The 24626-nt window shown below is 40.6% G+C and overlaps 1 protein-coding gene across 1 annotated transcript; it reads right to left on the bottom strand.

The window, feature by feature from the left end:
* Positions 1-1721: 1721 nt before the first annotated feature.
* Positions 1722-20325, bottom strand: LOC113608486 (zinc finger protein 709-like). The gene is made up of 4 exons (XM_027084859.1): positions 20202-20325; positions 6509-6635; positions 6249-6309; positions 1722-5867 (listed from the first exon to the last, which is right to left on the bottom strand). Exons 1-4 carry the CDS (start codon positions 20202-20204, stop codon positions 4709-4711), a joined length of 1350 nt encoding a protein of 449 aa, XP_026940660.1. The 5' UTR covers positions 20205-20325; the 3' UTR covers positions 1722-4708.
* Between the last annotated feature and the right edge of the window lie 4301 nt (positions 20326-24626).

The raw sequence follows: 24626 nt of genomic DNA, 5'->3' as shown, positions 1-24626 counted from the left end.
CTAAGCATATGGAAATGAAACCTCTGAATAGCAAAATGGGCCAATGGATCACTGATACACAAGACTTCCAACCACTCCTGCAATAAAAAGACATTGGAAAATTTCTCATTTCTCCTTTTATACTAAATTAGGATATTACCCAAAATAATACCCCCTCACTACAGCTCACCTCAATTATTCCTTGGATGACTGCCTCTAAACATCCACAGCTTTTTTTCATGTTTCCACTGGGAAACCACAGCAGACTTGCACAGTTATCACTCTACTCATAGGATAAAGTCAGGATGGGCTAGAACAGTGCAGATGAATGTGTTTCCCTAAATGGGAGGAACTCCATGATTTAATGGGGTAAACACTGTGTTGCTTAGTGTGTAAAGGAACAAAATGAAAATGCCAAATACTGTAACATTTTAGAAAATGTAAAGGTAAATGAGAATTCCCTCAAATGACATGGCCCAAATCAATAGGAAGTCCCAAGATCCAGGTGACAATGTCCAAACTCATGAGCACATATTCTATAAACAAAATGTTTAACAGTTGCAAAAACAAAGATGAACCATGTCTGTATCTTTATCTTTATGGGGAATCTTTACTGTGAATCACAGGAATACAGGATTTCTATACTGGTGCAATCTATTTAATTACACAGCCAAGCAGTTCCTGAAAGAGTGTTTAAGATGTATTATATGGTAGAAATTCAGTGATCAATAATGACATCATCATTCACTGAGGCACCTACCCTCAGAGAAAAGATATATACACACGGCAGGTTCCCTATTTTCTCACATTATTGCCTTACATTCCATCAAAGCCCTTATTTCCATCTATAAACCAAAGCTTTACCATATCTCTTTTCCCACAAAAATATAAGCACCAGGAATGCAAGAACCTGTTTGTCTCATGCTGCTGTATCCAAATCCTACAGTGCCTTGATTATTTGTGCTAAATGGGGTATACTGACTCTAAAGTGCATGGCAATGAGGGATGTTGAAACATTAGCATTAAGAGTATAGTCGACCCAGCAATCCCACTACTGCACATATACCCTGAGAAAACCATAATTCAAAAAGACTCATGTACCACAATGTTCATTGCAGCTCTATTTACAATAGCCAGGATATGGAAGCAACCTAAGTGTCCATCAACAGATGAATGGATAAAGAAGATGTGGCACATATATACAATGGAATATTACTCAGCCATAAAAAGAAACGAAATTGAGTTATTTGTAGTGAGGTGGATGGACCTAGAGTCTGTCATACAGAGTGAAGTAAGTCAGAAAGAGAAAAACAAATACCGTATGCTAACACATATATATGGAATCTAAGAAAAAAAAAAAAGGTCATGAGGAACCTAGGGGAAAGACGGGAATAAAGACGCAGACCTACTAGAGAATGGACTTGAGGATATGGGGAGGGGGAAGGGTAAGCTGGGACTAAGTGAGAGAGTGGCATGGACATATATACGCTACCAAATGTAAAATAAATAGCTAGTGGGAAGCAGCCACATAGCACAGGGAGATCAGCTCGGTGGTTTGTGACCACCTAGAGGGGTGGGATAGGGAGGGTGGGAGGGAGGGAGATGCAAGAGGGAAGACATATGGGGATATATGTATAGGTATAACTGATTCACTTTGTTATAAAGCAGAAACTAACACACCATTGTAAAGCAATTATACTCCAATAAAGATGTTAAAAAAAAAAAGAGTGTAGTCTCTGAGAAAAAAAGGCTTGATTGCAACAGTGGTCCTGTCTTTCTCTCTTGCTAGGTATGTGTTCTCTCACAAATTACCTAAACTTACAAAGTTGAGTCATAAATGAGATACTAAAAGAGACTTGAACTTTATAGTAAAGGGTGTCTAATACACTGTAGGAAGTACACCAGTGTTTGGATAACAAGTAGGAAAGGAAAAGCTGTTCCAGAGGACAGGGAACTGGCCTGCAATCTTTGCAAGGCCAAGTCTTTTCCCGGTGAAGAGAAAAATGTCACACACCACCTTCATCAAAGGTATTCGTTGACTATGATGGACCAAGACAAAAATTAGGGTATTTTGTAACCATATCTCTAAAACTGATAAAAGATAAAGCTCCAAATAATAAAAATGACCAGTATAGCCCTCTTCTTTCTAATGTAACTGGGGCTTCTTACGAATTAAGTTTAGCTCCACTACACTGTTTTTGCCTTCTAGAAAATAAGGATTATGATAACCAACGAAAGAATAAAGTTACCCTCCTTACGGCATCCAATACAGAAAAACGTCTTGCTTTCTTGGGTAGCAGTCAAATCCTCTAAAGCCAAACTCCTATAAGAAGAAGTCCTTCTGAGCATCCTGTACTATTATACCTCACATCACTTAATGGTTTGTGCTCATTCTTATTAGAATTCATTACATTCCTCTCTTTGACCACAAGTGCAATCCTGTAGGTCACTGACAAGAGGGCGCTTAAAAAAAAAAAAAACATGATTTAAGTATCTGGTACTAAGAATAAATGAGAAATTAATTTCATAATAAATATCGTAACTACAAAAGAATAAAAAGTAAAATTTGCCTGAGGAAAACATACCTGAACTTGTATGTACATAAAATTGACTTAAAATATAAATGATTAAGTGAAAGAAAATTGCAAAGTTTATCTGAAAATACATAATTATAAGGGTATATTTTAATATAGCCTGTCAGGACATGAAATGCACAATAATATTTGTTAGCATTGGACAGCTTAGAAAACAGTTAATAATATATTTCCATGAAAGAACTATAGAAGCATTCCTGTAACAAAAAAATATACATAGTTTAATCACATACAATCAAACAGAACTGAAAACACTGAGGTATTACATTGAGCTCCAAGAAACAAGAAAAACTCAGTCTCCTGACAGGAGAAAGGTTCTTATTCTCACATGGAAAGACCAAGTGAAGGCAGCCAGTGAACACTGCAGTAGAGAAAAAACTCCCATGTCATTCTTTTTGATTACACCATTGCAGATGTCATGGTGAATCAGGAAAACATACTCACTAGGACTGTTAACAGCACAAGGTGTTTCCTACACAAATCAGACCTTATATGGATATAATCTAGAGAAGAGGGGAATCAAAGAATACTCCCAATCACGACAATCTGATTAGTTTCCTGGTGGGCAAGAGACCCTGGAGAAGCTGGATTTTTGATGTGGATCTTGGGAAGACATCAGTTGAAACCAGAGCTCTCAGAAAAATTGATATCATACAGTTATTTGTGGTTTTGAGGATACTCTTGATTGGAAGGGCAAAAAATATGGAAAATGGGCTGGAAGATGGTATACCTAAAGCTCCTGTGCATCTGTCTCTCTATATGTAAAATCTGACTACTGCCTTCCTCACTTCTGCCTTCCAAATCTCATGCAAGTCAGACTATTGGTGGATTCTAACAAGGAACCACAAAAGGGATGAGTTCTGGAAAATCTAGTTCCTAACATTACCTACCGGGGGAATAACTCCAGCTCTAGATTTTGTTGTCCTATCAGGCCTCTCTTCTTAATTCAAAGTCTATTCACCAAATTATAGTCAGAAGGAAGGACATAAAGCAAAGACCCAAATATGAAAATAATAATTCACATGGAAACTATATTCTTTTATAAGTGAGGCATACATAAATATTTATTCAACTGTTTATTAGTATGGAAGACGGAAAAAGGCTCTTATACTCTTCACCCCCAAAAAGGAGCTTTGTCGGTAAGAAAGATAAATATATATTCTGGACTAGGATATCCAAGAACTGCCACAAGGCCATTAGGAAAATCCAAATACCAAACTGTCATTTTTCAGTGGCCCCTTAACACAGAACAAATAAAACATTATAAAACAATGTTAACCTAATTGCATTATTAGAAATACGCTTCAATTCACCTATGATCCAACAGGTTTCAAACAGGAAAGAGAAAATATTATTAACTGATTTAAAGAAAAAGCACTACCTATTAATCTTATGTACTGCTGTGGAAACATGACTTATAAAATCATCTCACCTTGTATTCATTTCTGAGAGTAATTACTAGAAATCCACCATCCAATGGTGCACTCTAAGAAAAGAGGCTTGATAAAGACAACATATTTACAACTTTAATAACAACTCTTTCCTATTTTCTGGAATGTTATACATAGATTAGTTTCCATCAAGCTTTCTCATGTTACTTACATTTATATTCTTTTTCACATGTAAAGATATGGGCTCACTGAAATCTTTCCCAGGCTGTTTAACTCAAGAGTTTTTGTCCAGTGAGTCCTTTCATCCTTTCAGAACTGGGATGACAAGGCTTTCCAACATTCTTTACATTTATATGGTGTCTCTCCAGTGTGTGTTCTCACACGTCTTCAAATGGTTTGTGACAAATGAAGGGTTTACCACATTCCCTCCACTCTGATCTTTTGCACATCTTCAAAAAAAAAAAACTCTGATAACATCTGAAGGCTTTTCCACATTCCTTACAGTCACAGGGTTTCTCTTCACTATGAGCTCTTTTGCGTGTTTCTAATGAAGTGTAATCTCTGCAGGATTTACCACACTGCTTACAAGGTTTCTCTTCTATGGGAGTCCTTTCATGTGTTTTCAAGCTTTGAAAATACCTGAAGGCTTTCCCGTCTTGTTTACACTGACAGGCTTTCTCTCCAGTGTGGCTTCTTTCATGTTTTCAAAGTGAAGTTGATCAACTAAAGGCTTTTCCATATTCCTTATTCACAGAATTTCTTCTCAGTATGAACTCTTTTGTGCTTTTGGAAGGAAGTGTAATATCTGAAAGCTCTACCACATTGTTCACATTCATAGGGTTTCTCTCCAGTGTGCAGTCTCATGTGTACTCTTAAGGTCTGGTGATGGGAGAGGGCTTTCCCACATTCCTTGCATTCATAGGGTTTCTCTCCAGTATGAGTTCTTCTGTGTGATTGTAAGGAATTATAGTAACTGAAGGCTTTACCACATTGTTTACATTCATAGGGTTTCTCTCCAGTGTGAATCCTTTGATGTATTCGAAAAGAACTAGGAGAAATGAAGGCTCTCTCACATTCCTTACATTTATAAGGTCCATCTCCAGTGTGAGTGATCATGTGTGCTCGAAGGCTTGAGAGACCTCTGAAGGCTCTCCCACATTCCTTACATTCATAAGGCTTTTCCCCAGTATGAATTCTTTCATGTTTTCGAAAAGAACTGGGACAACTGAAGGCTTTACCACACTGCTTACATTCATAGGGTTTCTCTCCTGTATGAGTCCTTTCATGTGTTCGAAAAGTATGATAATATCTAAGGAATTTCCCACATTGTTTACACTGATAGGGTTTCTCTTCACTGTGAGTTGTTTCATGTGTTCGCAATGAAGAGGAACAATTAAAAGCTTTCCCGCATTCCTTACATGTATATGGAGCATCTCCGGTGTGTGTTACCATGTGTCTTCGAAACGCTGTGCTCCACATGAAAGCTTCCCCACATTCCTTACATTCATAGGGTTTTTCTCCTGTGTGAATCCTTTCATGTGTTTGAAAGGATGCGCGGGAATGGAACGCTTTTCCACATTCCTTACATTTATATTTTTTCTCTCGATTGTGATTTTTTTCATGCGTCTCCAAAAACTGGAGATAGCTAAAGGCTTTACCACATTCCTTACATTTATATGGCTTCTCTCCATGTTTCTGATACTCATATGGTTTACGTTCAGTGTGACAGCTCATGTGTCTCTTAAGGGATGAATGACGCGTAAAGACTTTTCCACATATACTGCATTCACGTGGTTTCACTCCAGTAGTTTTCTTGTTCAGATTGAGATTTGGAATAAGGCTGAAGTTTTCTCCACATTGACTACCCTCTTTACTTTCACAGAGTCTCTCTACCACATGACTTCTGTAAAAAACAAGGAGTATATTATCAATGAGGTCTTTATTAACAATTTTATACTCAATAGTAGGATATTTGAAGTACATTTTTATCACTTATAGCAATAGTGTAGGTTTTATGCCTTGTCTGAATTGTTTCAAGTTAAATATAAGAAATGCTCTTGCAATCATCAAAACAGTGACATTCATATAGAGTTTATCTATAGTGTTGAACTATTTTGCAAACACTGAACATCTATGTCATATAAGAAAGTAATTTTGGTGAAAATTTTCTAAGAATAACTAAATTTGGAGCATGCATTATTTCTTTTATTTCCTTCTTTTAAAACTGCATAACATAACAGGATACTCACATGAGGCACTATTTTATATTGTGAGTGTGACTTACCTTAGTTTTCTCCCCTGGTTTTTGTACTGATCTTCAATGTCATGATCTTCCCATTTTTCTCCTAAATTGCAGACCAAGAAAAATGATTCCAAGATATTAGAAGTTATAGAAAAACTATCTAAGTCCATTGTTGGCTGTGACCATGCCTAGTTTATTTAGCAACATCCTGCATTTCCACATTCAACATCTTGGAACAATGTTAATGAGCAAGAGACATGTGTTCTCTAATTGACAAAGTAAAGGTAAGTTGTCATCCTCACCTACTGAGGCCAGGTTCCTCAACGTTTCCCGCATCACATCTCTGTAGAGTTTCTTCTGTGAAGGATCCAGTAAAGCCCACTCCTCCAGGGTGAAGCTCACAGCCACATCCTCAAAGGTCACTGAGTCCTAAAACATCCCAGATATGTGTATAGTAGGATGTGTGAGACTAACAGCACTGGACATTTATACGAAGGTTATGTATGATTCTGTCATCTCCAAACATTTATTCTATGACTTGGTCATCAGAAACTTACTCTCTGTCCACACTTCCTAATAAGTTTAACAGCATCGTGAAAACATGCAAATTATTTACATAGTTTTATTGTGATTTCGTCACATCTTATTTCTCTCTAATTGCAGGGTCCAGAGCATGTTGGGAAATGACAGAAATGCTACACACATGAAACAAATATCATTTTAAGATCATGGATTCCTCGTGAGGAAAACTCTTTCCTTGCCCGTCTTATTACCCACCATTTACAGCACACCATGAACCAAAGGGTCAAATCTGCATAAGATTTTACTAAATAAAAACATAGTGAAAACTAAAAGCTTTTACTTCTATTCCTATCACCAAACATGAGAATCCAGAATACCTGTAGAAATCCAGCTTTTAATAAGGTCCAGCTGGCTATTTCGTCCCTAAGTACTCCAGGCCTTTAGAAGTAGTGTGGTATGATGTAGCTGGTGGAATGAAAATATCCTTGTCAGGAAGTATTGCTTTTAACTTGTGTAATACTTACCACAGGCTCAGTTTTCCCTTTCTCTCTCTGGTTTGATGGACTAGAAAGTTATTTGGAACTTAGAGTTCAGATACTAGGAAGAAGATGTCACAACTTAGACCACAAAGTCCCTATACTTGTGCGCCTTGGGGCTGCTTAGAGGCACACAAAGTGCTGTAGTACGCCAGAAGAGCTCTTTAGGGCAGAACCAGAACACTGGGCCCTGTGCCTTGTTGACCTTGAGGAACAGCTGCAGACTGCAAGTGTGTTCACTGAAAATCACCATGGATTCATGGCTAATTTGCCCATAAAATATATGAAGGATTCAGCAGTGCTTTCCTCCAAACAACTCTAAAATCTCCATTTTCAAACAGCAGGAAGAAGTGTTTCCCGACCAGCCATTCTAGAGGTTCTTCTCCCAATTTCTCTAATTCCCAAGCTCCTATCTGGTCTACAGAAGTATGATGGCTTGACCACTGAGCATACGAATTCCTTAGTTGATGACACCACATACTACCAATAGTGAATGAAAGGGTTTACTTCCATAATTGAGGTCTCTGGGGAAAGTAAGGCATAATTCTCCAGCTGCCATGAAATGGCTTGAGAGAGAAACAAAAGGTGCCTGGACTTTTTTTTTTAAATTGAGGTTAGGGGGTGGGTTTAGGTGAGGGTTCACACACAAGAACAGGATCTTATGAGGACTGACTGTTTTGCTACTGCCAAAGGAAGAAGCACCAAGGCACTCTTATCACTTTGTATAGATGTGGGTCAAAGAGAAATGAGGGGGGATGAGACTTTAAGGTTATCAGCAGCCAGTCATCAAAAACTGGAGTCAGAGAACTCTGGTTTCTCGTTTTGGATGCCATCATTCCCAACCTCATAGAAAAAAGTGAAAACACTTGAAATCAACAACTCTTCTTAGTTCCATCAGAGCTCTGAAGTCACAGGAAACCACTGTTTTCAAAACTGGGAAACAGAAAATAAAGATACAAGGCCTATACTGAAAACAATCCATTTCACCAGAAGCTAGTTCAAAGACAAAAAAGAGCAAACAATGCAGAACACAATATCCATGAACTGTAGGACAATGACAGAATGTTTAGAATACACACAATGGAAATACCTGAAGGAAAAGAAAGACAGAAAGGAACAGAAGAAATAAGTGAAATAATAATAACAGATTTTTTTCAAAAATTAATCATTGATGGCAAACCACAGATCCAGGAAGCTCAGAGAACACAAAATGAAAATGCTAAAAAATGTACACCCATGATGCAGTGGTTAAGAATCTGCCTGCCAGTGCAGGGGACACGGGTTCAAGCCCTGGTCCAGGAAGATCCCATACGCCGCAGAGCAACTAAGCCCGTGCACCACTACTGAATCCTGAGCACCTAGAGCCTGTGCTCTGCAACTAGAGAAGCCACTGCAATGAGAAGCCCACGCACCGCAACGAAGAGTAGCCCCCACTCGCCACAGCTAGAGAAAGCCCGCACAGAGCAACAAAGACCCAATGCAGCAAAAAAATAAATAAAATTAATTTAAAAAAAAGCACACCCAAGTATATCATATGCAAACTGAAGAAAAAGAATATATTGAAAAGAGCTAGCAGAAGAAACACCTTAGTGAGCTGAGAAAAAAAGATTAAATTTTTTTTTATTTGATTGAAGTATAGTTGATTTACAATGTTGTGTTTTTTTTTTAAAGACTAGTCCTTTGTTTTATAAATTTATTTATTTAGTTTTTCTGTGTTGGGTCTTCATTTCTGTGCGAGGGCTTTCTCTAGTTGTGGCAAGCGGGGGCCACTCTTCATCGCGGTGCGTGGGCCTCTCACTATCATAGCCTCTCTTGTTGTGGAGCACAGGCTCCAGACGAGAAGGCTCAGTAGTTGTGGCTCACGGGCCTAGTTGCTCCGCGGCATGTGGGATCCTTCCCAGACCAGGGCTTGAACCCATGTCCCCTGCATTAGCAGGCAGATTCTCAACCACTGTGCCACCAGGGAAGCCCAATGTTGTGGTTTAAAAAATATATATATATTTATTATTTATTTTATTTATTTACTTATTTAGGCTGCACCGGGTTTTAGCTGTGGCATGCATGCAGGATCTAGTTCCCTGACAAGGGATCAAACCCGAGACACCTGCATTGGGAGCTCAGAGTCTTACCCACTGGACCACCAGGGAAGTCCCTACAATGTTGTGTTAATTTCTGCTGTACAGCAAAGTGAATCAATTATACATATATATTCTTTTTCATATTCCTTTCCATTATGGTTTATTACAGGATATTGATTATAGTTCTGTGCTATGCAGTAGGACCTTGTTGTTTATCCATTCTATATATAATAGTTTGCATCTGCTAATCCCAAACTCCCAATCCATCCGTCCCCCACTCCCTCTTGGTAGCACTAGTCTGTTCTCTATATCTGTGAGTCTGTTTCTGTTTCGTAGATAAGTTCATTTGTGTCATATTTTAGGTTCCACATATAAGTGATATCATATGGTATTTGTCTTTCTCGTTCTGCCCTTACTTCACTTAGTATGATAATCTTTAGGTCCATCCATGTTGCTGCACATGGCATTATTTTATTCTTTTTTATGACTGAGTAGTATTCCTGTTTGTTTGTTTTTTTGGTATGTGTGTGTGTGTGTGTGTGTGTATATATATATGTATATATATGTGTGTGTGACACCAATCTTCTTCATTCATCTATTGATGGATATTTAGATCATGAATAGTGGCTTGGCTATTGTGAATAGTGCTGCTATGAACATAGGGGTGCATGTATCTTTTCTAATTATAGTTTTGTCTATATGTCCAGGACTGGGATTGCTGGTTCATATGGCAACTCTATTTTTAGTTTTTTAAGGAACCTCCATACTGTTTCCCATAGTGGCTGTATCAATTTACATTCCCACCAACAGTGTAGGAGGGTTCCCTTTTCTCCACACCCTTTCCAGCATTTGTTATTTGTAGACTCTTTAATGATGGCCATTCTGACCAGTGTCAGGTGGTACCTAATTGTAGTTTTGATTTGCATAGAGAAAAAAAGACTTGAATTAAATCAGACTTGTTTTCAGAAACAACACAAGGAAGAAGAGAGTGGAGTGAAATACTGTACAGGCAGGCGTACTTCATTTCATTGTGCTTCACTGTATTGTACTTTGCAGATTTTGTGTATTTTACATATTAAAAGTTTGTGGCAACCCTACATTGCCAGATGATAGTTAACACTTTTTAGCAATAAAGTTTTAAAATTGAGCTATGTAGATTGTTTTTTAGACATAATGCTATTGCATACTTAATAGGCTACAATATAGTATAAACATAACTTTTATATACACTGGGAAACCAAAAATAAGTGTGACTCACTTTATTGTGGTGGTCTTGAACAGAACCCCCAATCTCTGAGGTATCCCTGTATTTAAAGTTTTGGGGAAAAAAAAACACTCTCTTGGGACTTCCCTGGTGGTGCAGTGGTTAAGAATCTGCCTGCCAATGCAGGGGACACGGGTTCGAGCCCTGGTCCGGGAGGATCCCATATGCCATGGAGCGACTAAGCCCATGCACCACAACTACTGAGCCTGCGCTCTAGAGCCCACGAGCCACAATTACTGGGCCCGTGTGCCACAACTAATGAAGCCCGCATGTCTAGAGCCCATGCTCCACAACAAGAGAGGCCACTGCAATGAGAAACCTGTGCACCGCAACGAGGGGTAGCCCCCACTTGCTGCAACTAGAGAAGCCCACACGCAGCAACGAAGACCCAACATAGTGAACAATAAATAAATAAAATAAATAAATTTAAAAAAAGAAAGAATAAAGTATGGTTCTTTAAAAAAAAAAACCCAAAACTCTTAGTTTTCAAATCCTAAAGCTAGTCCTTTGAAAATATTAATTTAATAAAATTGATAAACATCTAATCAAGACAACTGAGAAAAGAAGAAAAACGGAAATTACTAAATCAGAAATAAAAGGAGGAGGAAATAACCATGAAAAAAGATTTGACACCATCCAACATCCATTTATGATAACAAACTAGAAATTGAGTGGAAGGCTCTCTTCTTAAAAAAGAACAACTACACAACACCTGTAGGTAAGATCATACTGAGTCGTGAGAAGCTGGATGCTTTACTGTTAAGAGGGGAATAGGGCAAGGAAGTTTCCTTTCACTGCTCCTATTAAACAATGTACTGGAAGCCCTAGCCAGTGCAGTAAGGTAAGAAAAAGAAATAAAAGGTATACATAGTGGGAAACAACAACTAAAACTTTGTTCCTTATGATACAATTGTTTATGCAAAACATCTGATAGCATCCACAACAACAGAGATAACCCCTGGAATTAGTAACAGTGTATAGCAAGGTTGAAGGATACACAAGTCAATTGGTTTCCTATAGACCCAAGCAAATACAGTCAATTGATCTTTGACAAAGGAGTAAAGGCAATTCAACAGAAAAAGTAAAGTCTTTTCAACAGTGCTATAAATAATGGATATTCACATAGAAACACACATGAGCATAAACAAAATGAAAGTCGACACACACCTTACACCTTTCACAAAAATTAACTTAAAACACATCATATATCTAAATGTAAAATGAAAAAGCAAAAACATTCTAGAAGATAACATATGAGAAACTACAGGTGACCTTGGGTTCGGTAATAAATTTTTCAATAAGACACACACACAAAAATCCCCCAAAGAGAAAAAATGCTAAGTTTCACTTCATTAAAATGAAAAACTCCCGTTCTGGAAAAAGTGTTTAGAGAATGAAAAGGCAAGTCACACACCAGGAGAAAATCCTTTGTAAAACACTTATCTGATAAATGACTGATACCCAAAACAACTAAAGAACTCTTAAAGCACAACAATAAGATTACAGATACTCCAAATAAAAATGGGCAAAAGATGTGAACAGACAAGTCACCAAAGAAAGACAGATGGAAAATAAGGAATTTGAAAACATGCTCAACATACGTCACTGGGGGATTACAAATAAAACAATGAGTTATCACTACATACTTATTAAACGCCAAAAATTTTGAAACACTCAGAACACCAGCCATTGGTGAAGACGTGAAGCTATAGATAATCCTTATTCATTGTTGGTGGGAATGAAATTTGATATGCCTGTATTGGAAGACAGAATTTTCTGTCAAAACTAAATACACTCTTACTTCTCATACTAAGATCCAACAATCACACTTGTTGGTATTGACCTAAATGAGTTGAACTCACGATCTCACATTTTCACAAAACCCTACATATGAATGTTTGTAGGAACTTTATTCATACTTGGCAAGGGTTAAGAGTTAAGCAAGATATCTTTCAAGAGTCAAATGGATAAATCAGTGGTATATCCTTACAATGAAACACTGTTCAGTGATAAAAGGAAATGAGGTATCAAGCCATGAAAACACATGGAGGAACCTTAAAAGTATACTGCTAAGTGAAAGAAGCCAATCTCACAAGGCCACACACTGTATGATTCCAAGTGAATAACACCCTGGAAAAGACAAAACTATGGGCCAGTAAAAAGACCTCAGGCTGTGAAGGATTTGAGGGTTGGAGGGAGGGATGAATGAATAGGTGGGGCATAAAAGATGTTTAGGGAAGTGAAACTACTGTACGTGATACAGAAATGAAGGACACAGGTCATTAAACATTTGCCAAACCCACAGATCTTATAATGCAGAGTCAATGCTAATGTAAACCATGCAATTTACTGTATCAGTGTTTGCTGAGCAATTTTAACAAATGTACCAGTTAAACAAGAAGTAAAAAATAGTGCAAACTGTGGATGCAGAGGGGTTATGTGGAAATTCTCTATACTTTCTGTAAACCTAAAACTACCCTAAAACAACTGAAGTGTATTAGAAAAAAAAAGATGAAGACAAACGAATTACAATTCACCCCTGATTTGACTGACTGATGACTGAAACAGGACACCTTTCATTCAACTGACTTGAACTTATTCAATAAGGCAGTATGGTGCTCCATGAGCCTAAGATCAGTAAGAGAGGTAAAACTTCCACTGAATGCCATGTTGAAGAGAACTGCACTGCATATTCTGAGAAGTGCCATGGTTACTATCAATAGTGTCTAGAACTCCAACATGGATGAGGATTGTTCTGGCAAGACCGTGTGTTCTGGACCTAGGGCATGTTAGACGAGATTTACCTTGATTTATATTTTTGGTATCTCTTGAGTTCAAAGGTTCCTAAAATTCTTTTACCACAAAGGGGAAACTCTTAGACAATCGTCCAAAAGTCTGTGAATACAAGTAGATGAGGCCAGTTTTGGTCAGTAGTAAGACGACTGCCTGATGTTTGGTTTGTGTGACCCTGGGGTTTGGTCATTCATCAGGGATATCACAATTAAGGGATGAGCTCCTCCACAGAGCTCATCATGTAGGAATGCATATTGTCATCCTTAAAGTCTGTGCACTCCCAAAAGCTGTGCATTCCGTCAATCCCAGGGAAGCCTCCATCTGGGGAAGTGGTGACCTTTTCCAACACCAAAGCAACTTTCAAGGGACTGAATAGGGAAGAGGCCACCCTCCTGCAGGAGGCATAGGCCAGGACAAGTTTGACTCCATCATGTCACATGGAGGTGTTGGTAGGCATGCCGACCCGATGGGGTGCTATTTCCAAGGTTAAAGGCATAATGGGCAGCTCAGCAGAGGATCGCATGCTCAGCACTTGTGAGAGCCTCTATTTTCAACAGAGCCCGGTACATGGTGATAATTGAAGTTCTAAGGCAGTTCCTTGCACCAGAAGCCTATAGATAACTTAAGGCCATCATGGGTAATTCCAGGAGGCATTAGCCTCTATACTGAGGGAGACTCCAAAGGAACTAACAGGAATGCCTGTTGTATGGCCATTTAAACATAGTCCAGAGTCTTCTGTAGTAGGGGTGCCCTCAAGGTAGGGGTCAATTTCCAAGTAATAGTAAAAATGGGCTCAAGTAAAATTCATAAATAAGGAATATGCTGTCTCCCCAACACCAAAAGAACCTACTAGATCTTGTAGGTGCTGAGAGGGATTACAGATATTTCTTCACATTGTCAGGGAGGGAAAAGCTGTCTAATTACCAAAAAACATTCAGAAACTTAACCAAGGGCCTCACATATGTGTGGGGTCAATGGCCCATACACTTTTCGCAAGCTCCTTTTTTCAGTAATTTTATGTTCTGAATGAATGAGAAATGAATGTCCTCAGAGGAGGATGTCGTTAGCGTGATGTCATACCTGTGCTCCTGGAACAAAGTGCATGCAGTTCAGATCTTCCTGCAGAGACTGTGGGATGGCCAAGCTGCTGAGGTTCCCTGAGGGTAACCAGGTAAATGTGTATCATGTCCCTTCAGAGGTGAAGGCAACTGCAGCTGAGAGGGTGTTGAAATAGGCACTGAACGGAACAGACTTATCAAATCTGTGAGAGCAGGGTATTTACCAGCCGCTGATTGGATGGAGTAAGTAATTTCCATAATGTTGGAGACTAGGAATAGGGGCTAATTTGATGCAACCACAACTCGGGTTGCTGTAATCCACTATGAGGTGTCATTCATCCTTTCCAGGTTTAAGGGCAGACCAAATAAGGCTATTAAAGAAGAAAATTGGCGGTAAACACTTCTCCCTAAATACATTTCTTATAATGGCTTTCAATAATTCAAGGCCTTGTTTAATTTAAATCAGGCCATATTAACTAATTTAACTGATAGTTAAGGTCTCTCTCTGGGGTCTCATTTTGTCTAGCCAATTTGGAAGTAGAAGACAATTTAATTTTACTTAATGAACCATGGGTTCAGAGCTTTCCTGCTCACTATGGGATATTTTGGGACAATGGGCGATATGACTATGAGAAATTTAGGCAACATGAGAGTTCTGCTGCTGAAGGCAAATTATACCTATTTGTCCTTTATATTATATTCAGTAATTCTTCCTAAGATGATGAGGTAAATTGTTTAAACTTAGTGGGATCCCCAGGTACACCTGTAATTTGAAACCTAGTTTGATTAATTACATGAAGTTTTGTGAATTAGTGCAGTACAGGAGATGTTAATATTAAATCAAACCCATATTATAGAGGACCAAAAGCTAAGCAGGCCCCTTCCATCTTTTGCTATGCAAATTTTTTAGCATAATTGCAAATTATGCAAAAATGCAAATTTTTTCACAGTTGAGTGAAATTGTGTTCCTTTATTTCAGTACCTTTCTTCTCTTGTTCCCTCCCTCCAGTTCTTCCTTGTTTTGCATCTTAGGTCACTGGATATACTCTGGGGGAGAGGGTGTCCTCTCTTCTCTTGTATTGATAATTTTTTTCCTCCAGAGAGCCTCACCACAGTGCCATCAGGGTCAGAGGCCTCCTTCATGATAACTGGTTACTTTATAGAAATTAAGCACCCTGGGCTTCCCTGGTGGTGCAGTGGTTGGGAGTCCACCTGCCGATGCAGGGGATGCGGATTCGTGCCCCGGTCTGGGAGGATCCCACTTGCCGCGGAGCGGCTGGGCCCGTGAGCTGTGGCCGCTGAGCTTGCGCTTCCGGAGCCTGTGCTCCGCGGCCCGCGTACCGCAAATTAAAAAAAAAGAAATTAAGCACCCTAGGCTTAAATTGTTTTAAGTTAATCCCTTTGCTGTGCCACAGTGAGGCTATGGGTTTTGTCCACCATAACTCAGAGGGTCAGGATCTTTGTTGCAGTAGAGGCAGGGGCAGCAGCAGCAGAGGTACTTAAGGGGCCTGGTGAGCCCTTTGGTATTAGGAGCGGACTCAGCCTGGCACCTACTGGCTACCTTTACCCTCTCTTCTCTTTCTCTCTGGAATAATTGTTCTTTTTGGAGTGACCATCCAAGGGGCTCACCTCATTCACAGGGTATAATCATCCGAGTACTCCCCAAAGATCACCCCCCGCCCCAAGGTCTGGGTGAACCCAGCCTCAGTCACACCTTCACTCCAAACACAAATAGGTTCCATCCATGCCATGGACTCAGGACCACTACAAGGAGGGGCCCAGGGCTCCTGCTCTCAAAAGACAAGGAATTACCAAAACTGCCTCTGTATATAGAGCCCAGGCTTGGTGGATCAGCAACGCCACACAGGGCAGCACAGCGCACAGGAGGAGACCCCAGCAAACAGCAGCTCACAGGGCAGGAGCCTCCAGGCTTTCTAATCAGCCTGTCCTGATAAGAAGCACTAGGGGAAAAGGGAGAGGTGAGGCTTACCTTTCAGTAGTCAAACATCAAATATGTGGATCCTGACTACTCATTATAAGAACAAACCCAGGGCTTCCCTGGTGGCGCAGCGGTTGAGAGTCCACCTGCCGATGCAGGGGACACGGGTTCGTGCCCCGCTGCGGGAAGATCCCACATGCCGCGGAGCGGCTAGGCCAGTGAGCCATGGCCGTTGAACCTGCGCGTCCGGAGCCTGTTGCCCCCGCAACGGGAGAGGCCACAACAGTGGGAGGCCCGAAAAGAACAAACCCAGGTAAGAGAAACACGCATTCGCACTAGCTTCTTTTTATATAAAGAAACATTAACAGGATGATCAAGAAGTAATCAAAAACTGGTATTTTGAGAGTGGGTGGAGTAAGAGTACAGGAGTGGAGGAGGATATGTAGGTAGGGAGTCTTCTTAAGTTTCTTATTTTAGGAATATTTTTTAACCCTGATGTGCATCATTTATTTAAAAGCAGGAGAGAAATTGATATGCGTCATATTTTCCCATGCTTAATCATTATTTTAAATTAATTTTTGTTTTTTAAAATTAATTTTAACTTTTCTACATAGGAAATCACTCCAAGATTTAATCCTTTAAATGCTAACAGATATAAAACTGCACACCGTCAAAGATTTACAAATCCCCTTCTAACTGAAAGGACAAGAACATTATAGTTTGTCCCTCCACTACATTTCACGCTGGGGATATTTTCAGGAATGAGTGGCATAATGAAAAATATTAGGGGGTTGCAATTAAACCCTGAAATAGACTAGGAATTTAAAAGATGTATATAAGCTTTAAGGTGTTTTCTTCATATCAACAGAAATATAATATCATATATTATATCTTCATATCAACAGAAATTATAATTTTTTCCTCACATCCATTAAAATAAGACTTTATTTGCTTTAGGAATAGCATGACCTTTTTAAATGTCAAAGTTCCCTAGGGACAGGAGAGCATTACGCTAAATGAAATAAGTCAGAGAAAGATAAATACTTAATAACTGTAAATGGAGTATAACCTTTAAAAATTGTATAATAAATAAATAAATTTTTTTAATGGAAAAAGCACCTGAGCACTTAAATACACCCATCTCATGTTGAAGTTCTTTTGTCTAAATGGAACAAAATTCTAATTGGTTCCGCAATTTTCTTGCTTTACTCACATCGTATCTCTCAATCAACTTACACACTAAAAGCCCCAAAGCTAATGGAAACTAGAGTCAAAGAACTGCAATCTTCAGTTGAGAAAGAAATCCAAAGAAAGAAACACATATTTGAAATGACTGTGTGATTCTGAGGATTCCAGTATTTATGTGAAAAATTTAACAATTTTTGCAAAGTACTTGGAAATTGATATTGGCTTATTAAACCTCCTTAAGGTAGAATTTTAAAGCTTTGTACGCATTGGAACTCTACCTGGTTTTGGACCAACCCCAGAACAAAACAGAGCCACCTCTTACACACACACACACACACACACACACACACACACACACACACACACACACACACACACGACTGCAATAAACCTGGAGAACTTGCATGAGGGAACTCACCTTAAAAGGAGAAATTGTATAGTTTTTAAAATTGTATAAAATAAAATCGTTTTCTCTGCTATAAACCACCATTAAAAATCACAGTGTTTCAATTTGGTACTCAAATACCATTTTTGGATTAAAAATTGTCACGGAAGTAATAAATGATTCCAACAACAACAACAACAAAAGAAACACAAATACTGGAATCAACACAGATAAGCAGCCTTCTACCTACAGTTCAGAAGAAAAACCCACTTTCAGAAAGATGACCAAATTCCCAGACTTGGGGTCTAAGATATAACCCCTAGAGTGGGTTAGTCGCTGGAGAAGGAGGGTAGGGACAGCTGAGGAGCCACATGAATGAATTCTGGGAGCTCACACGCCCTCCCTCGTCCTGTAAGCATGGAAGTGCTACCTACACTAGGTTCTAGTCTCACAAGTGAGGAAACTCTCAGCCTCATTCAGTTTAAGGTTCTGACCCAAATTTATAAACCCTTTGTCCACAAGACAGAGGATGTGATCGTAACAGACTCTCTCAATGTGCACAAATTACACTGAGTGCACCTACACTGTGGATGTACAACTCAAACATGACGTCTAGAAATGTCTAGGCCTATGGAACCACAACTACAACCTCAGAAAGGGAATCAATCCCACCTCCTTGCAGGTGCACCCCCAGCTTTCCAGGGCTCTGTAGCTTCTCTCAGCATAAGTCTCCTTCTGTGATGGGTGTAAGCAGGTAGGACACCTGCAGGGGAGGCTCCCCAGGAAGAACAATTGGGCCTGCAAGTCCTTCTCTTTACAGGCTCAAGGAAGCGTGGATCACTGACTATAGGCCTCTGCTCTGCACTGGAGTTGCTTTGGAACATGGTTGATGTTTTAATTGACACAAACCTGGTGTTTGAACAATCCAGCAAAATAATTTAAACCCATCGTTTATGTGGAAAGGAGATAAGAAAATTGTAAGCCACTGTTACTAGTTCAACCAGAAAACACAAAATATCTACTCGTTTCAGAAGAAAAGATGTCAGTTAATGATTATTTCCAAAGCAAGAAACTGGTTTGAAAATAATTAATCGCACTTGAACACTTGGTCTGCAAGTCTCAGCAGACACCACACAATCTGAGAATTTCATTTGAAATCATCCAAAAGTAAAGAATAGTCCACAGAAACTTACTACACACGCTTGGGGGAAAAAAAAAAGCAAAACAAGAATTTGTAAATGGAATGTAATCCTGGAATATTTTATTTTTTCTGAGATTCACCACTTCTGCTTCTTTGGAAATATTTTATACTACTGTCTTTGAAGCTGTATTGATTAAATACATTTTATCTGATTGAAAAACGATGCTTAAATACATGAATAAATCTTTTAAAGGTGACAATCCCAGGGAGGGCCAACGCTGACAGCACATATCACCCAGGAAAGTTTTAAAGAGGAACCTCCACCCATAGGATGTCTGTACCCAGGAATGAGGCTGGGAGGAGAGGAACAAGGATTTTGAACAACCTAATTCCAGGAGGTTATTCTTTGCTTTCTTCTCATGGAAAACACCCACAGACAAAAGTAAACTGAAAAAAAAGGGCCATCCAGGGCTCTGGGGGAAAATGATAAAGTTAAAATACTGGGTCTGTTTGAAAGGTACCACGGAGGACAAATAGTTGATAATGATGCTGTGAATCAGAGAAGGAAAGATGGCTTTGGGAATGTGGGGTGGATTGTGAAAATTTAGGGGTTTATTACCAGCCCTAGAAAGAGCTAGGCTGAGGGGACAGGGTCGTGGACTTGAGACTCTGCTACCCAAATAATTGGAAAACTCAAAGAGAAAACGGGTGCCCCCTGGGAGAAAGTAAGGACTGGGGACCCCCCAGACCACAGCTCCTCTCACGCACGAACCACGGAGACCGAGTCACGATGGTCCCCTGATGACCCTCCCGGTGGTCACCACACAATCTGGGGCGGACGCGGGGCTGCGGGGCCGGGGCCGAAGCCGCGGCTTGCAGTGACGGGACAGGACGCCGGGGTCCCGGCTGCCGGCCCCGCCCCCACGCGGCAGGACGGAGGGGACCGAGGTCCGAGCGGCGCCACTCGCGTCCTCAAGACTCCGGAGTTGACAGCGGGGAGGCCCGGTACCATCACAGCTGGTTCGGATCAATTCCAACCAACGCCTCCTTCCCTCCCGCTCCAACTCCGCACCCTGGTAACCCACACTCACCATTTCTAGGTTTCCTGGGTCTCTCTGAATCCTTCCTACGACTCCCACGACCACCGCAGGTCACAGCGCGACAGACTCTGAGGCACTGCCACCTCCGTCATTGAAGGATAGGAAACCGGATCGCTAGCCTGGCCTGAGGGAGTGAAAACGCCCGAGCTAGAGCAGTGCGTCGCCCCACCCACCTGCCCAAGCGGCGCCCCTGATTGGACAGTTTGCAAGGCCGCATCCCCCAGTGCTTGAGTGACAGCTGGGCGGGAGGACGTGTGACTCTTGGAAACTAGCTTCCGCCCCGCCCCTGCCCCGACCCGTGCTGAGGGCAGCGGGTGCGGCGGAAACCTGACCCAGCCTGATTCCTTTGCGTTGAAACAGAACTTTTTCGCCCAGCTCTATATGAACACATGAGCGCAGGGAATTTCTGACTGAGTTTCCCAATAGAGCAACTAAGCACAGAGCATGAGGGTAGCCCAGGCAGGTGTATGACCAGGCCACCTAAGATGGCTGTTCTCTTGCTCTCTGTACATCCCCTGCTCTACCAGGCCCTGCTTCACCTACACCCTATTCACATGACTGTTCCTCCCTCTTAATCTTAGAGCCTAATCAGTAAATGCTTAGGTACTTGCCCCTGGCTACTGATTGTTCTAATCTTCACATCAGACTATCTCCACTTTCATAGCTTATCAAAGGGGTGGTGAGGTTTCATGGTAACTGATGAGCCAATCTGAGGTCAGTTTCCTCCGTTATTGGTAACTCCCACCCAACGAAGACGGTTCTGCCTGACATCTGCTGTCTACAGTGGGGTGTAGCTCCAGGGGCCTTCTGCTTCGGACATGTAAGATCCCCTATCCGTTAAACCATTGATTTCTCTACAGCTGATTCCGGGCTCTTTCTTTGGTCTTGAGACTGGGCAGTTAATGGGTTTGCAAACCTGCAGGGTGCAACCCAACACCTGGCCACACTGGAAAAGAGGGTCTTGTGTTCTCTAGGGGCCAAGGGTGTCGACCAAAAAAAAATTCACCACCTAAAAGTTGAGTTATGTTTTATTCGGCAGACATACTGAGGACTTCAAGCCTGGGAGGCAGCATTTTAAGCAACCCTGAGAAGATTGCTCTGAGGAGGTGAGGGGGTAGCTAGGATATATAGGAGTTTTGCAACAAAGGGCAGGTAGTAGGAACAAAAGATTACTGTTAATAAAAGAAAACTAGATATCTCAAGTTAAGGAATTTAGCACTTTTCTATCTATGGGAAGATGCAAGAGTGTGAACTCACTGAAATCATTCCTTTGATGTGAACCTCAGCTACAGTATCCTACGTTTTCACATCCTGAGTTTCTTCAGGGCTCACCACTGTTGGGAGTGGCTGCAGTCTGATGGCTGCTAGATGGCAGGTATTCTTTGTTTCCTTCCTGAGTTCCCGCAGGGCTCCCCGGCTCACTGCAGTTGCTGATAAATGTAACATCCTTTGTTTACTGACATGGCAGGCAGGCAGTATTTTATTTCTCAAGGGTTTGGTGTAAGGCTGGGAGGCCACTCATGGAACTGTGACCCTTTTTCAGAAACTGAAATGTGACCTCACCATCTGTAATAAAGAATCTGGCTTCATCTTAATCTTCAGTTTTAAGTTATTTTTTATTTTTTTAAAATTTGGCTGCACTGCGCAGCTTGCGGGATCTTAGTTCCCTGACCAGGGATTGAACCTGCACCCTCGGCAGTGAAAGTATGGAGTCCTAACCACTGGACCGCCAGGGAATTCCATCCATTTTAATCTTTGATCCTTGACAGCGCTGAGCCTTCGTCCATCCATCCGTGGTCCAACCCCACTCATTTGGTACTTAAGAGACGGAATCCCAAGCACTTGGCCCTGGTGGGAAGTTTGAACCCTACAGTCCCAGTTGGGCTCAAGGACTCTTCAGTCTAAGCATAGGGTGTGAGATGTATTCATTAAATTCTCAGGTAAGGAAATTTATTTTAGATTAGTTTTTGCCTTTGTCCCTAGAGAACTTGAAATGTAAGTGACTATAATATCCCTAAGACAACTGATTTCTATTTCACTAATATAAGAAAACAATAAATCGTTATGTAAATTTGAGATGCACCTAGAACCTCTTCCCCCACCCCCAGATTTGTTGAGGTATAATTGATTAATAAAATTGTCTATATTTAAAGATTACAATGTGATGATTTTCTGATCTACATATACTATATTGTACATTTGTTAAGACAGTGGATTAAGAATTCTCACCACATATACACACAAACAATGTGAGGTGATGGACGTGTTAACCTGGAAACTCCAAAATGCTGAAGAGACTGGATTGCAAAACTCTTGCATTGCAAAGTGCTTAATGCATTTATTTACTTATTTCAACAGCTTTATTATGATATAATGTACATACTATACACTGCACCACTTTAAAGTGTATAATTCAGTGGTTTTTGGTATATTTACAGATAAATGCAATCATCACCACAATTTTTGAACATTTGGGTCACATCAAAAAGAAAACTGTCTCCCCTTTATCTGTCACCCCCAATTGTCCCATCTTCCTCCTCCAAACCCCAGCCTTAGGCAACGCCTAATTTACGTTCTGTCTCTATAAATTTCCCTTTTCAGGGTTTTCATATGAAAAGAATCCTAGTATCTAGGGTTTTTGTGACTGACTTCATTGATGTAGCATAATTTTTTTAAAAAGGGACAACCGTGTTGTAGCAGGTATCAATTGTTCATTCATTTTTGTGGCTGAAATATATTCCATTGGATGGATAAAACATGTTTTGGATATTTGGTATGTTTTCACCTTCTGGCTACTATGAATAACATTGCTATAAATTTCATGTACAAGTTTTTGTTCCAACATGTATTTTTCTTGGGCATATACCTAGGAGAGGAACTAATGGATCATATGATAATGCTAGGTTTAATATTTGAGGAACTCCAAGACTGCTTTACAGAGTGGCTACACCAGTTTATATTCACACCATCAGTTTATGAGGGTCAAATTTCCCCCCATAAACCTGAAATTTGTTATCTCACTTTTTGATTCCAGCCATCCTAGTGGGGTTTTTTGGTTTGTTTTTAATAAATTTATTTATTTATTTATTTTTGGCTGCGTTGGGTCTTCGTTGCTGCACACGGGCTTTCTCTAGTTGCAGCGCGCCGGCTTCTCATTGCGGTGGCTTCTCTTGTTGTGGAGCACAGGCTCTAGGTGCACGGGCTCTAGGTGCACGGGCTTCAGTATTTGTGGCGCGCGGGCTTAGTTGTTCCCTGGCATGTGGGATCTTCCCGGACCAGGGCTCGAGCCCGTGTCTCCTGCATTGGCAGGTGGATTCTCAACTACTGTGCCAACAGGGAAGCCCCCTAGTGGTTTTGAAGTGGTATCTCCCTGGGGTTTTGATTTTCATTTCCTTGATAACTAATGATGTCCAGCACCTTTTCATATACTCTGGGCCATCTGTATATCCTCCTTGGAAAAATGTGTGTATTCAATCCTTTGCCACTTTTAAATTGACTCATTTGACTTTTTATAATTAAGTTATAAGAGGTATTTAGATATTTTCGAGACAAGTTTCTTATCAGATATATGACTTGCAGACTTTTCCTCCATTCTGTGGGTTGTTTCCATTCTCCTGCTTTAAAATTTTTGCTTTTAATTCTGGTAATGTACACATGCCATAAAGTTTACATTTTCAACATTTTAAAACTGTACAGTTCAGTGGTGGGAAGTAAATTGACATTGTGAAACTAATCTCCAACTATTTTCATCTTGCAAAACTGAAACTCTTTTCCCATTAGAAAAAAACCCTCTTCATTATCCCGTTACCCGAGCCCCTGGTAGCGGCCGTGGCTCACGGGCCCAGCCACTCAGCGGCATGTGGGATCCTCCCAGACCGGGGCACGAACCCGTGTTCCCTGCATCGGCAGGCGGACTCTCAACCACTGCGCCACCAGGGAAGCCCACAACCACTCTTTTTATTTCTATAAATCTGACGACTCTAGGTCCTCATACAAATGGAATCATACAGGGTTTAACCTTTTTTGACAGGCTGATTTCACTTAGCATAATGTTCGTAAGGTTCATCCATGTTGTAGCACGTCTGAATTTGCTTTCTTTTTAAAGCCAAGTAACACTCCATGGAATGTTAAGTGCCACATTTTTTTTTTTAAATTTTTAAAAAATTTTACTTTCTTTAGGCTGTGTTGGTTCTTTGCTGTGGTGCGCGGGCTTCTCACTGCGGTGGCATCGTTTGTTGCAGAGCATGGGCTCTAGGCATGCGGGCTGCAGTAGCTGTGGCACTTGGGCTCAGTAGTTGTGGTTCGTCGGTTCCAGAGCGCAGGCTCAGCAGTTGTGACGCACGGGCTTAGTTGCTCCGTGGCATGTGGGATCTTCCTGGACCAGGGCTCAAACCCGTGTCCCCTGCATTTGGCAGG

The sequence above is a fragment of the Aethalodelphis obliquidens genome, unplaced genomic scaffold (genome assembly GCF_003676395.1).
Source record: "Aethalodelphis obliquidens isolate GAN/ISIS:26980383/991018 unplaced genomic scaffold, ASM367639v1 scaffold53, whole genome shotgun sequence".
Classification (NCBI taxonomy): Eukaryota; Metazoa; Chordata; class Mammalia; order Artiodactyla; family Delphinidae; genus Aethalodelphis; species Aethalodelphis obliquidens.
Note: the sequence above shows the minus strand (reverse complement) of the source record. Positions and strands in the feature narration are given on the sequence as shown.

Excerpts from the sequence above, each read along its gene's own strand:
- LOC113608486 (XM_027084859.1), bottom strand. Across the intron at positions 6,310-6,508 it reads GAGGAACCTGGCCTCAGTAG|GAGAAAAATGGGAAGATCAT; the intron begins GTGAGGATGACA and ends TCTGCAATTTAG. Across the intron at positions 5,868-6,248 it reads AACCAGGGGAGAAAACTAAG|AAGTCATGTGGTAGAGAGAC; the intron begins GTAAGTCACACT and ends TGTTTTTTACAG.